The 13,292-nt window shown below is 42.3% G+C and overlaps 1 protein-coding gene across 2 annotated transcripts in view; it reads right to left on the bottom strand.

Moving 5' to 3' along the window:
* The window catches only part of EFNA5 (ephrin A5), a 251,416-nt gene extending 243,219 nt beyond the window's left edge, over positions 1 to 8,197 (bottom strand). Inside the window, exon 1 of one of the 2 annotated variants that reach the window (XM_090038354.1) lies at positions 7,286 to 8,197. In XM_090038354.1, coding sequence (XP_089894480.1) covers positions 7,286 to 7,410 — 125 coding nt within the window. In that variant the 5' untranslated portion in view covers positions 7,411 to 8,197. The remainder of the gene's footprint in view (positions 1 to 7,285) is intronic. The other variant, XM_090038353.1, reaches the window with a different exon arrangement.
* Between the last annotated feature and the right edge of the window lie 5,095 nt (positions 8,198 to 13,292).

Here is a 13,292-nt window from a genome sequence, read left to right on the forward strand (position 1 = left end):
TCAGTCGAACTCATTTTTTTATGTGCAAATTTAAAAAAAAAAAAGCATCCAACACACTGATTTTTGTCAACGGTCTATTACACAAGTGTTCCTTTAAAAAATATAAAAGGTTTGTTTTTATTTTATTGGAAACTGAAACATTGGAAATCCAATCTCATAATCATTGTAAAACAGCATACCATCTTTTATCACTCTCGAACGCTTTCTTTTAATATAGGCACTTTCCTTATAATTTTGAACCGTGCAAATATAGGTATCCGAGTTTACTATGTAGCAATCTATGATAGCGCCCTTTAAAGGGCATCAGCTACACACGCGCATGTACACACACACAAACACACGTGTGCACACTACAGAATACTGCCCACAGCTTTACCTGGATCAACTATAACCTATCCTGTAGAGAATACAATGAATGAAGAGAATGCAAAAATGCCAGAAAGAGTTCCGAGATGTGAAGGTTTCTATTTTCTATTCAGCTATGTTGAAGTACCTTACAATAGGGATTATTCACAATAACCATAATATTACTAGAAAGCAGTTTCAATAACATGTCTGTTTATTTTAAATGAGACATATCCATTTCATTACACTGCTGTGCTGCCGAGGGACAAGCTCAAAAAAAAAAAAAATCTTAGCAGGACCCTCTCTTTTCAATATTAAATACACTATTCAGAAATACTGGAAGATTAGATTAATGATGAGACCAAAGACATTTTTCTTTGAAACAATGCTCACTATTAAAGAGTTAGGTGATGAGTAATTAGAAGAAAAAGTCTTGAGCAGTACAGCACAGTGCCTAATGTAGGACTATTTCTAAAAGAGGCAGCAACAGAACATTTTGACAAGTGCTGAGATTGCTCAGTGACTTTTTTAAAAAACAGAAGCCTGTAATGTTTACCCGTGTCATTTCACATTTTTACACACATGTGCATGTGCACACACGCATGCACACGCACACGCACGCACAGGCTGGGAATCCTGAGTAGTTATGCAAGAATGAGTTTTGGGGAACAGTAAAGAATCAAAATACATACTCTACTAACATTTTTATATTTAATCAAACAAGAAATTGGATTTTATTAAAGAAAGAGGTCTGGGAAGCAGTTTGCACCACAAACTCTTCATCTTCCGAGTTCAGACGACTTCATTAGTTTAGCTTCAAAATAAAGCCTTTTTGGTTATATTTATGCCCCCTTTTCTCATTCTCCCTCTTTTTTAATGACCCACTTCTCTGTATGCCTATGTATACGTATGCATACGTATGTCTCTCCCAAACTCTGCAAAAGCCAGGATTCCTAAAGGACTAATTGTATTCATTCATTTTCTCAGCCCAGCATGAAGCTGGTAGATTGCTGGGATCATAGCAACAGGGGAGAAAAAGGAAGGTTCATCTTTATCTATGCCTCTCAAACAGTGGGCAGAATGCAATGAAGTGCCTTTACTATGGACAATTGCAAAAAAATTAAATGGGAAATGTTTCAGGAGAGTAATTTACCTCTTAACTAGGCACCCTTCCTCCAAAGGTGAAGGCCTTAAAAACCTATTGTTCATTGTATAGTCCATGTTTGTAAAGAAATAACTCAACTAATCCAAAAATCCATTTTAAATAAACAAAGTATTCTGTTAGTCACGAGGGGGTTACAGTAAACTATTAAAATTGCCTAAGTCAGGTGTAATGGAGTGACAGGGTAATAATATACTGGGGGCTCTACTGCTGCACTTTTAATCACAGGAAACATACTATCTTTGCATCTCAGATTTGAGTTGCCATACCTATAAAACTAAACCTGCACATACAACACATTGCATCCAAAATGAAAGACTCAATACTTCTCATACTTAAACATCAAGAGGATGGCAATGAGTTGACATAAATCTGGATCATGAGAAACGAGGCAAACACTTTTGCTCTCCCACACACCATTCCTGTCACTAATGCATACTACTCAGAAATAAACAACACATATGACACTGTTCTTTGCATCCCATAATTTCCTCCCTAGCCCCATTTTTTTTTTAAACATGTACACAAGTAGAATTGTTTAAGGATTTTAAAAACAAATAATCCATTTGACTCAAGGTTTTACAATCAACACACACTCAAATTTTCAAACCCAAATATGTAATGACATGGCGCTTAACATCTCCGACAGCGCAGGGAGCCAGCGGAAGCCGTAAGCACTCAGAACAGCTGAAAAAAAAAAATCAGTCAAGGTCCCGATGCAGGAAAACATATGCATGTATGCATGCTTAAAGTTAACCGTGTGCTTAAATCCAAATGCCTACGCAGGGACTTCATGACCTCAGTGCAGGCATATATGACAACAGCCTCGTTTCTGAATTGGGGTTTAAATGCCTAACTATTTTCAGCTAACTTATTTCGGACAACTGAACTAAAATACTGGTCTGCGTCCAGGAAGTTCAGGAACGTGGAATCTTCTATATTTTAGCCTTCAAGCAGTCATTCTAATAAGCACTCCAATACTGATGATTCAAATTAAAGCATCTATCAAAGCTATGAGTGCTGTATAGGCAAAAATTAAAATGATTTTGATTCTACTTCATTCTCTAATTACTAATAAATGACTCCATTTTATTCATGGTCTCTACCAATAAATCCACTTGCATGCGCATGCGTGCACACGTACACAAACTTGTATATAGCATGCATGCGCACACACCATTACACACATACACACACACACAGTAGCACAATATACTTATAAAAAAATTCTAAACAAGTAAAAGCCAAACTCCTTTAACATTCTGATGAAAATATCATTAACTTCACTAGAATTATTTCCCTAAGAAAAGTAAGGTATGCTCCCTTCAATTAGTAACAAAAGACTCGACTGTGCAGAGGAGCAGAGAGGAAGGGAAACTAGAATCAATATATAAACCCTACATAACCTGGAACTCTTGAAATAACTTACATAGACATGTCAGTAAAAACTGTAGTTTTGAAACACAATCTGCAAACACAACTGTGACCAGTAGTCCAGTCTGACTTCAGTCCGACTATTCAGCAGCAAATACAATGCGTGCTAGTAACTGACTGCAGAATCAAGCCCTACTAAAAGGTATTAATGAGTGAATTAGGATTACTAGTGTGCTGACAATCAATGAAATGCCTACACTGAAAATTCATTCAGCAGCGTAAAGCTACCACTACGTTAAATATGGCTATGACAACAATACTACTGCTGTTTTGCTCTACTGTGAAGTGTAATCACAGGTGTAGTTGGTAGGCAGATTTTGTGCCACTTTAACAACGCTAAGCACAGGTATAAAAGAATGTATGGATACATTCTGAGAATAGCTGCTTTAAAATAATCAACAAACTAATGAGATTCAAACAAACCCTATTTTACACGTCTTAAAAAGCCTAATTCTTAAAAGAAAATAAAAAAGCTTGTGTTTGGAATCGGCGTACTGTAGTTATTATTATTATTAATATATTGGGTTTATTAAATGCATACACTAGAAAGAAAGCACAATGATGCTTTTAACTATTTTGCTCAAAATACATTCTAGCTCTTTAAAGATAAATTACTTCATGATATTACTTGCAGATACTATCAATAACTATTACAGAAGACATGGTTAATGATTCCAGCAGAACTTTGGCATCTATTCAAAAAAAGTTAATATAAGCTTTTCTAATATGCTCATGGTGCTTTGTTTAAGGAAGTATTCTTCATACTGGAAGCAAGATTCCATTTAAATCACTCATCAGCTTCTTAACGTGACTTTAAATAACAACAGAAATTACCTCCATGTCTATAAACTGTTTAGTTGGGAAGATGATAGAATTTGGCGAAAATTGTTCTCTCTCAAAAGTACTGTACATGTAAAACCTCTTAAGAATTCTTCCCTCAGAAGTTTTGAAGAAATTAATATTAGAAAATGATTCAATCATTTATTTTTCTTCCACCTTGAAAATTTTAAGTTTTTAACTGAACAAATTAGTTCTCTCTAGTTCAGACAAATAGAAAAGTAAGCTAAAGCACAATAGCTGCATTAGACTTCAAATAATAATATAATTTTGCCTTCCAATTCAAATCTGTTTCCAATCTATTTGATATTATTTGTTATTAGCATGTTATATATCCACGTTATTCATAACAAAATGCAGTCAGTCCTCTGATGTAGAAAGATAAATTGCTGACAAGTCTTTACTATTTCACAACTGACCAATTTTAAAATTCTGACAACCAGATTGAATTACACCTTCTGAACTAACACACTGACAGAATAATTTCAAAATACAAAGCAATTTTTCCCCATCCTCCTACATCTAGCCAAGCAGACGTTTGCCTGTTATTAAAAATTCAGATCATTTACCTTGGAAAGGTATGAATAAAATCCGGATTTTTAATTGGTACTATATAAAACAGGAGAGAAGAGCATTGAAAAACTTTGCTCTTTATTTTATATACTATATGGCATTTTTTAACTCTGAGATAGACGTGACATACCTGAACAGCTAACTTCCTAAATGAGAGTACCCATCTTATTTTAAGACAGTGAAAAGGGAGCACTTTTTTAAAGAAGAGAATTACTTACACATAATTTTGTAATCAACTCTTTGGAAGACTAATAAGGCAAAGTTTTCTTTTTAATTTGGCATCGACCAGTTTAACATTTGAAGGCTTTGATTTATAATAGTAAAATACTACTGAATTCCATAAAACCTTTACAAGTCCTTAAAATATACATATATTTAACTTATTGATACATTACCTATTATATATACCTTCAAGTACTTTAGCCTGTTCACAATGCATGCACAATGCCAAATCATAGGCAAAAATACGAATTTTAAAACCTTGGACTTAGTTCGGGGGGGAAGGGGGTTGATGACAAGGCAGGGAAAGAAGCCTACTGGAAACATGTGCAAATCATTTAGTCATACAGAGTCCTTTTAACATTTTTCTCTCTTCACAGAGAAATGGGTGAATACTGTCTGTCCAGGTTTTGTTTCTTAAGTGATTTTACTATTTTCAGCTGTTGGCCTTCATTTTATTTTTTTTAAATCTCATGTTTTCTCAAAAAGTCATAAACTTATCTAGATCTAAAGTGCCATGAGAGATGCAGCCTCTCTCAATTCTATCCTGAGCAATAAGAAATAAATAAATCACTGCAGATTTACGGAATAATGAAAAGCAGAGACAGCTTTAAAAGTATTGTTAGTCATTGGAACTTAAAAAAAAAAAAATACACAGATTAATCATTCTTTTCTGTGCCATTCCTCTTGCATGTCAGCTTAACTCAAGAGCTGTCACCACAAGCATTACATTAAAGTACTAAACTGACTAGCAAACTCAGGGCACTTGAAAATTCTGCCCGTTAACTTTGGCATCACCTATTTTGAAGCCACTCTGGAATACAGAGTAGAACACTTTTCTGCAGGCAACGCAGATCTATTAAAAAACATGACCTGTGACAAAAATCAATGTGCTAATCTCAAACCAAACAGCAGTATCAGAAGTATAAAACAGAGATAACTTAAGATAAAATGTCCTCAAATTTACTTAGACTAGCTGACAGGTTTGGAGGGGTGGAGGGGCAGGGGGGAAATCTGCTCATGTCTACTTTAACAAGGCAAAAATACAATCCCCTGGGTGACTTTTTACCAAAACACATGGATACTATTTGGAATGGGATTGAAATTTTACAATACTGAAATAGAGGGGAAATACCAGGAACGCTGTTAGAACCTAAATAAAGCCTCCTATTTCAAAGAAGGCTCACTTAACATTATGAAAAGAAAGTTTAGGGGAGAAAAAAAAAAATCCTATCTTTCATCTACAACTACACTGTCCAGAAAAAAAGTACAAAGGGAACAAAGAAAGCCGCGGAAGGTTTGGGAAACCAGATGGAAAATGTAGGCAGGTTCTAGTTATCTTGTCAACAACAGTATAAATAAAAGGCAGCCTTTGTATCAAAACATTTCCTCTGCCTTTTCTTTTGGTGCCTGCTAACATGCGTGTTAACCACGCTGCTATACTACCTACGTTTAGAAACACAGTTCTAAGCCCACCAGATGTATGGTGGATTGTGCCTATTGCACCTGAATTTGCTGTGACAGCTTGAGCCAGAGAAGCTGCCCATGGTAAACCTTAGCTCAGGATATATCTGACGGGTACTGGAGGTTTGGAAGTTGGTGGCTTCTTTACTCAATTAATGTGACTTAACCAACTTGCAGAGATGGAAGATTGCATCCTTACCCCAGGCAAGCAGAGGGAGAGAGAGGCAGGAGCTGGACAGCAGTGGAAAAAGCTGCTGCTTCAACTCTTTCTAAAGCCCTGACACTGAACAGCTGCCACATGTGGCTGCCAGGAAGCCGGCTTTAAGCACTTCTACAATCTCAATCCAGAGTTTTTTTCTTCTTTTCTCTCTCTCGCTCTTGTGAAACCCTCCTATAGCCAAGTCATTCTTCTCACTCCCCCGCCCCTCCAATTCACTATAACCTAGACTGCACACTGGAACAATTTGGGGCTTTCACTCTGCAGCACTAGACAGTGTTTCACTGGTGCCCAGCTCCATCTAAATAGAATCATAGGAAATGAGGGTTGGAAGGGACCTCAGGAGGTCATCTAGTCCAACCCCCTGCTCAAAGCAGCACCGTCCCCAGCTACATCACCCCAGCCAAAGCTGTCTACCAGGGTCTTCGAAGCCTCCAAGGATGGAGATGCCACCACCTCTCCAGGCAGCCCGCTCCAGTGCATTACTGCCCTCCTGGTGAGGCGACCGACCATCTCCAGCTAAGGAGCAGCGAGATGCACTCACAAAGATTTAGGAGACCAAATGATGCACGCATCTATATGGGTCGGCGTGGCGGCATGTGCATGTCCACATGGGCTCTTCAGGGGCTCAAGCTATGACAGAAATACAAGCAGTGCTTCCCACCATTTTTACTGATGCAAGTGTGCCTTGGTCTGGAAAAGGTTGGGAAACACTGACTAAAAGTCCTGAGGGGCTCCAGCTGCTCTATAAAGGTGTGACCGTCTGGTACTCCAGGGAGACCCCCACCTCACACACACACTCACACACCCCTTGCCAAGGGCTTGGGATGAGCGCACCCCAGTGAAAAGCCCTAAGGGCTCCCCACGGCTCCACAAACTTTCCCAAGCCCGCGTCTCGGCTTCCCACAGCAGCCCCCGAGCGCGGCTCGGCTCAGCCCAGCCCAGCCCAGCAGCACGTTACTGGGTTACTCCTGGAGGGCCTCCCCCCATGCCAGGCTGCGCCCCACGTGGCAGCCGGGCCCGGCGCCCCTCACCTGGGGTTGGTGCTGTTCCAGTAGACGGCGTAGCGGTCGGCCACCGCCTTGGAGCCGGGGTCCTGGCTGAACACGCACATCCACAGCACCAGGAGCACCAGCGTCAACATCTCCACGTGCAGCATCGCTCCCCGCCAGCGGCGCGGACAGGAGGCGGCGGCGGCGAGCACCGAGCGAGGCGGGCGAGGAAAGGAGCTCGGAGCAGGGCCGCCCCCCGCAGCGTCCCTCACGGAGCGGCCTCAGCCCGGCAGGGGCAGGCGGCAGCCGAGCGGCGCATCCACCGCGAGTCCCGCGCGGAGCCGGCAGGGAGGCATGCACCGCACCACCCCGCTCCTCCTGCGGCTGCTCCGCACAGCGCGGCCCACAGTCCCGAAGTTTGGCTCCGCGCCCCCGGCCCGGGCTGCAGGCGGCTCCCCGGAGACGGCGGCGGCTTCCTGGCAGGTCGCGGCGCTGCTGCTCCGGCCAGGCGGGTGCGGCAGGTCGGAGCCGAGCCGAGCCGAGCCGCAGCCGCCTCCTCCTCCTCCTCCTCCTCCTCCTCCTCCTCCCCCTGCGCCCGGTGCCCGGAGCAGCAAGTTGTGAGGCAGGAGAAGGAGGAAACAGTTGGCGAGAAGAGGGAGGGGAGAAGCGGGCGCTACATCAGAGAGAAGGAGGCGGAGGAGGGGGCGGCCGGGAACACACCCTTCCCCGCCGGTTTCCCCTCTGGAGCCGGATCGATGAAGTTCCCGGCGGCGGCGGCGGCGGGCGGCGAGGGAGGGAGGGCACGAGGCGGATTTTGTAAAAAGAAAGAAAAAAAATGGCTCGTTGGGGGGAGGGAGAATAGAAATAATAACACAAATCTAGAAGCGGTCACGCCCCCTCCTGCCCAGCGGTGGGGGCTGGGGGGCGAGGGCGCAGCGCGCTGTTTGCTCACGGTTCGCTCCCCCCAGCCAGTTTTCCCCCCTAGGCTCCCACGCCATTGGCTCGCGGCGCCAGACGGGGGCGTGTCCTCCTCGCTTGCCCCGCCCCCCCGCGCCAAAACCCCGAGTGGAGGGGCAAGGTGAGCGGCGGTGCTGCCTGCGGCCCGCTGTGTCGTTCCGCCGTGCGAAGCGCACACACGCTCCCTGCGCGCTTGTACCGCGGGGGAAAAAAACACGCACGAGCTCCCTTTCCGCTCAGGTGTGCCCGTCCCCCGCCCCGCGATGTGCCAGGACGCCCATGTCTGAGAGCCCGGAGCAGCCCCCCGGCGCACGTGCGGGCCGGGAGGCTGCTTCGGTTTAGTTAATCCCGGGCCGTGGCTTCTCTTAAGGGCGCAGCCGGCTCGCTGGGAGATGAGCAAGCAGAAAAAGGCTGGAGCCTGCAGAGCTGGGGCTTAATGCGGCAGAGCGAGGCGCTCCCGGCTCCTCGGCTGCTGCAGGCAGGGGCGGGGGGGGCGCGCGAAGATTACTCCTATAGGCGGCCCCATCTCGCGGGCGGAGGGCCCCGGGGCGAGGGGCTCTGCCCGCGCCCGAGCTCGCGGGGATCCTGCCCGCAGGCACCGCACTGAGTGAGGCTCCTCCCGCATTATGCCCGGGGCCTCGGCACAGCCACGTCCACGCGCCCCCTCAGCTACTCCTCCAAACCGAGCTGCCCACCCCGGTGCATGTGCCGGCGCTCCAGGCCCCGCCGGCGTCGTGCTCCCCCCACCTCCTCTGCCTCTCTCAGGTTTTCCCTGCGATTTTAAACTGTTTGAAAGCGCCCAGACTCCCTCCAGTGGCCGATGGTAGCGCCACAGTTCGCTTGGCTATTTCTCCACGAGACCCAACAGCAAACTTGTGTAGTCTTGACGGCCCCCTGCCTGCTCCAAACTCCACCTCGACATACAGAAACCGTTCAGAAACCCAGGGATCTGTTTGCCCTCCGGGGTTTCAGCGTAAGAAAGTAGAAATCCCTCAGCTGCACACAAACCTCATGCTTTGATTTTACTTCCTTTTTTTATTCCGGTGTGTTTGGATTGCTATTTTCTACAGCGGCGTTTCTCAACCAGTGGGCTGCAACTCAAAAGCCGACTGCAAGAACAGATTTCAGAGGGGTGAACAAACTTTAAAAATGGATCCGCAGATTTTAAAAATGGATTCTCCTTGAAAGGAGAAAAACACGGGGGAAAGTGGCTTTTCCCTTGCAGGCTGGCAGAGCTCCAGGTGCCAAGGGGCTGCTTGGCGCCCAGCGTGCCCCACATACGGGGGGTCGAGGCCTGGGGATGGGGGGGCAGTGTCCACAATGAGCAGTACTAGCTGGGAACTCGCCATCTATGTTTACAAATGGGTCCCGGTCCAAAAAAAAAGTTGAGAACCACAGTTCAACACAATATACAAGTATCCTCTCCTTCCAAGCTGTGAATGGAAACTCAGTTTCCACCCCATCCTTAAAATAAAAAGAAGAGAGACTTTTTGGTTGCAGTCCAGGAATTCATAATATACAAAACCAAAAAGAAACACCCAAAAGCCCTAGCTTTTGTTTCAATAGGCTTAACTAAATAATGTTTCCTTATTCAGGATCTCAGGATTTATCTACTGGTAATTCTCTCCCGAAATGGTTTCCTTCAGTCTCGTTTCATATACTGCATCCCATAGAGCCACGTTTCTCAACCCACGGGCCGCAACCCAAAAGCAGGTTGCAAGACTATATGAAAGGGTCACAAACAAACCTTAAAAATGCATTGTCCTTTAAAGGAGAAAACCATGGGAAGCCGTGGCTTTTCCCTTGCAAGCGCCCCTCCCCGCCACCCTGCCCCACACACCCACCCTCTGCCTCACACACTGCGGGGCTAGGGCTGGAGAGTGAAGGGTACTGGGTCAGGGCTGGCCATCAATGTTTACAAATGGATCCTGATACAAAAAAGTTTGAGAACTATAGAGCATTGTTAATAGAAAAAAAAATGTCAGAGATCCCAGATGTAAAGTCTACCAAAAGGCAAAAGATTTAAATACAAAAAACATTATTTCTGATTTTCTGACTTTTGCTCCTTGTTTTTGGCACCTTTGTGAATTTTCCACGTTCTTTATAAGGTAGTCAACAAATCACTGCGTGGCCAGGAAAACTTACCATAGCAGACTTTTTTTTTCAGAACATCTCCCTAACTAGGACTATAGGGACAAAAGAAAAAGTGGTTGGTTTCTTTTTTCCTGTCTTCATTTCTTGTTAGAAGTATTGCAGCAAAAAGCTAATTTTTAGTTAAACCAGTTTGCAATAGATACTCAGTCATACAATAAGATCCTGCTGGAGTTCAGTCCTGCGTACCTGGTTCCCTGTGACAAACACAGGGGGAAAAAGAAATGAAGAACACTAGAAAATGAGTAAAATGAATACTGTCTGTAAATATTCAAGTGAAAATATTCGCTGGAGCAGGAAGACATGGTATTATCTCCCCTGTTTTATTTAACAAGCTGTAGGTGGCTGTATTTTATTAGTTTATGGACAATACAGTGACATAAGTACTTTGGGCCTGAAATAAAAATAAAATAATTCAGGAAGTATAAAGATTGTTCTTTGGTGAGCAGAAAGTCTATTGGACTTCAGATGTCACAACACTAGCAATTCGTATTGACACATTGAATACCCAGCATCCAGAAACATATCATCCCACAGTCCAATGTCCTCTTTTATGGTTACATAATTAAGCAATTATTGATGTCAAAGTTATAAACTGCTTCTTCATTCCAGCAAACACCTCTGGCTTTGGAAGGCATTCAGTGGGACCATAAGCATTGTTAGCAAGTGATTTATTCAGCATTAACATCACAAACTAGTTTGAAGAAGATATTTATAATTAAAAAACTTGTAAAATAAAAAACTAAATTGCTTTCCAGCTGGCTCCCATAGATACTCTTTATCCCTACTTCAATAATGTTAATAAATGTTTAAATACAAATTATATAGTATGTGTTTTCTGGTAATTACGTATGGTTTGACTCCCTTGGTTATACCGTACGGCTGTTGAGCATTAGGTTAACTGTTCAGGTACCTTAAAAAAAATTAACGTACTTAACCAAGTAGTAGCTTTAGACATACTAGTATAATGGGTTTTCCTTTTTAATAAAAGTGTGAAATCCACAGAGAAATACGTTTCTTTTCATTGACTTTAAAAGTGCACAGTATTTCAATAGCTTTTAGCCATTAATCAACAGTAAGAGCTGCTCATTTCAACAGATATAGATTACATATTGAGCCAAATTCTCCGCCTTCTTTGTTCAAGTAGTCCTATTAAAGTAATTTGTTTTTGTTTATTTGAAATAAATGTCATCTGAGATATATAAAATAGTATTTGGGAATAGTTGCACAGATCACCTTAAAACTTTAAGGTTACACACAGGATTCAGGGGTTTCTGTGCTTATTTTAGAAGTAAAAAACTACATCCCATTTCTGATCCTGCTAAAGTTAATTACTTCAAGGGGGAAAAGGAGTAACGACAAGATTTTTATTTGTGGATAAAAATGCAAGGAGTGAAGGCAAAAGTTATATGGACTACTGACCCACTACAAAGATTACTTTTTTTTTTGGTATGTACTTTTTTTAATTATTTTTTTCCTTCACATTTTTATTTCAGTAGAAGCATACTGAATTTAAACCAGTAAAAGGGATTTAGTTAACCATCTGTGTAAAATATCTTTGCTGTTCTGTTAGTACTTTAGAAGTGAGGCCTTTGTATATATTGATGCATCTCATTCAGAGTTTCTAGCATCAGGATTTTTAAAATATTTTTTTAAATCTCTTTCTGGGGACAAGACTGTTGTTTAGCAAACAACTTCAACTCCAAGTTTTGAAAATTAATAAATGTACAGAATGGTTAATAGTTATAAATCCTCCCTATTCTACTGTAATTCCTGATATTGTAGCCTGTCAGAGTGATACAGAACAATATCTTGAACATAATTTTCATACAAGATGAGTAGTACCAAAGACATACATAATAATGTTAGAGAGAATCATTCAGGTCTTTACAGAGAAGTGTATTCATCATTTGATTCAAGCATAGACAAATATTCATGAGCTAGATAAGAGCCTTCGTTTCCAGGTGATTTTATGACTAAAGGATATTCCTTTTTTCCCCTTCTTAGATACATTAACCTGTTTGTGACAGTTCCTGTGTGTATTGTATATGAGGATTTTTTTTCAAAGGGCAATTTTGTGGAAGAGTACAGAAAAAAATGATTACAGATAGAGCTGGCTAAACATTTAATTACACTTGTGAACATTTTCTTCTGATAAGAACAGAGGAATGTGAGGACTCCTGATCACTATTCCCAGGTCTTCCAGTGACATGTTTGTTTGGCATTGGTCAAGTACTTAACCTCTCTCAGCCTCAGTTTCCCCATACATAAGAATGATGGTAATATATATCAACACCTGCTTCCCCAGGATCTGCAGGGACTGAATTAGTTAAATGTTTGAAAATCTTCAAAGAAATTACTTTGAGATCCTCATCTGAAAGGAGCTGTATAAATGCAAAGTGCCCAAACAGTCTCTGTGAATTTGCACGTGCTCATCATCAGATGCTGTTTTCAAGCTTTCTGTCCCACAGAGAAATCCTCCCTAGTCTTTTTTCAGATTATTCTTGGAATTTCTTCTTCTATTTAATTAAGTTATCTAAAACCATGAGCACCATTTCCATTCCAGCTGTCAGTTCAAAATCTGTGCATCTTTCTGAACACCTAGCAGAACTCAAGCTTGCCAATTAGAAAAAGAGACTAATGCTGCTCAGACATTTTCAGCATATATCTGTTTGGCTACTGGCCTGGAAACTTTAGACTTTAAACATATCCAAAAAGACTTTGGAGGGGGAATGGGAGAGCAAAAGGTTTTCCTAACAAAAATTTGAACTATTAAGAATTATAGGGAGGGATTGTCAAATATTTAATGTCAGCTAGGCATCTAACTTTGTGCCTTTTGCACATTTTCTCTATAGATTTTAATCTCATGTCTTTACCATATACATGTAGATTTTGACATAGCTATCAAGGAGGCAGACAGTGTATTGCCACACAATACTTT

The sequence above is a fragment of the Crocodylus siamensis genome, chromosome 3 (assembly GCF_052110815.1).
Source record: "Crocodylus siamensis isolate JL-2025a chromosome 3, ASM5211081v1, whole genome shotgun sequence".
Classification (NCBI taxonomy): Eukaryota; Metazoa; Chordata; order Crocodylia; family Crocodylidae; genus Crocodylus; species Crocodylus siamensis.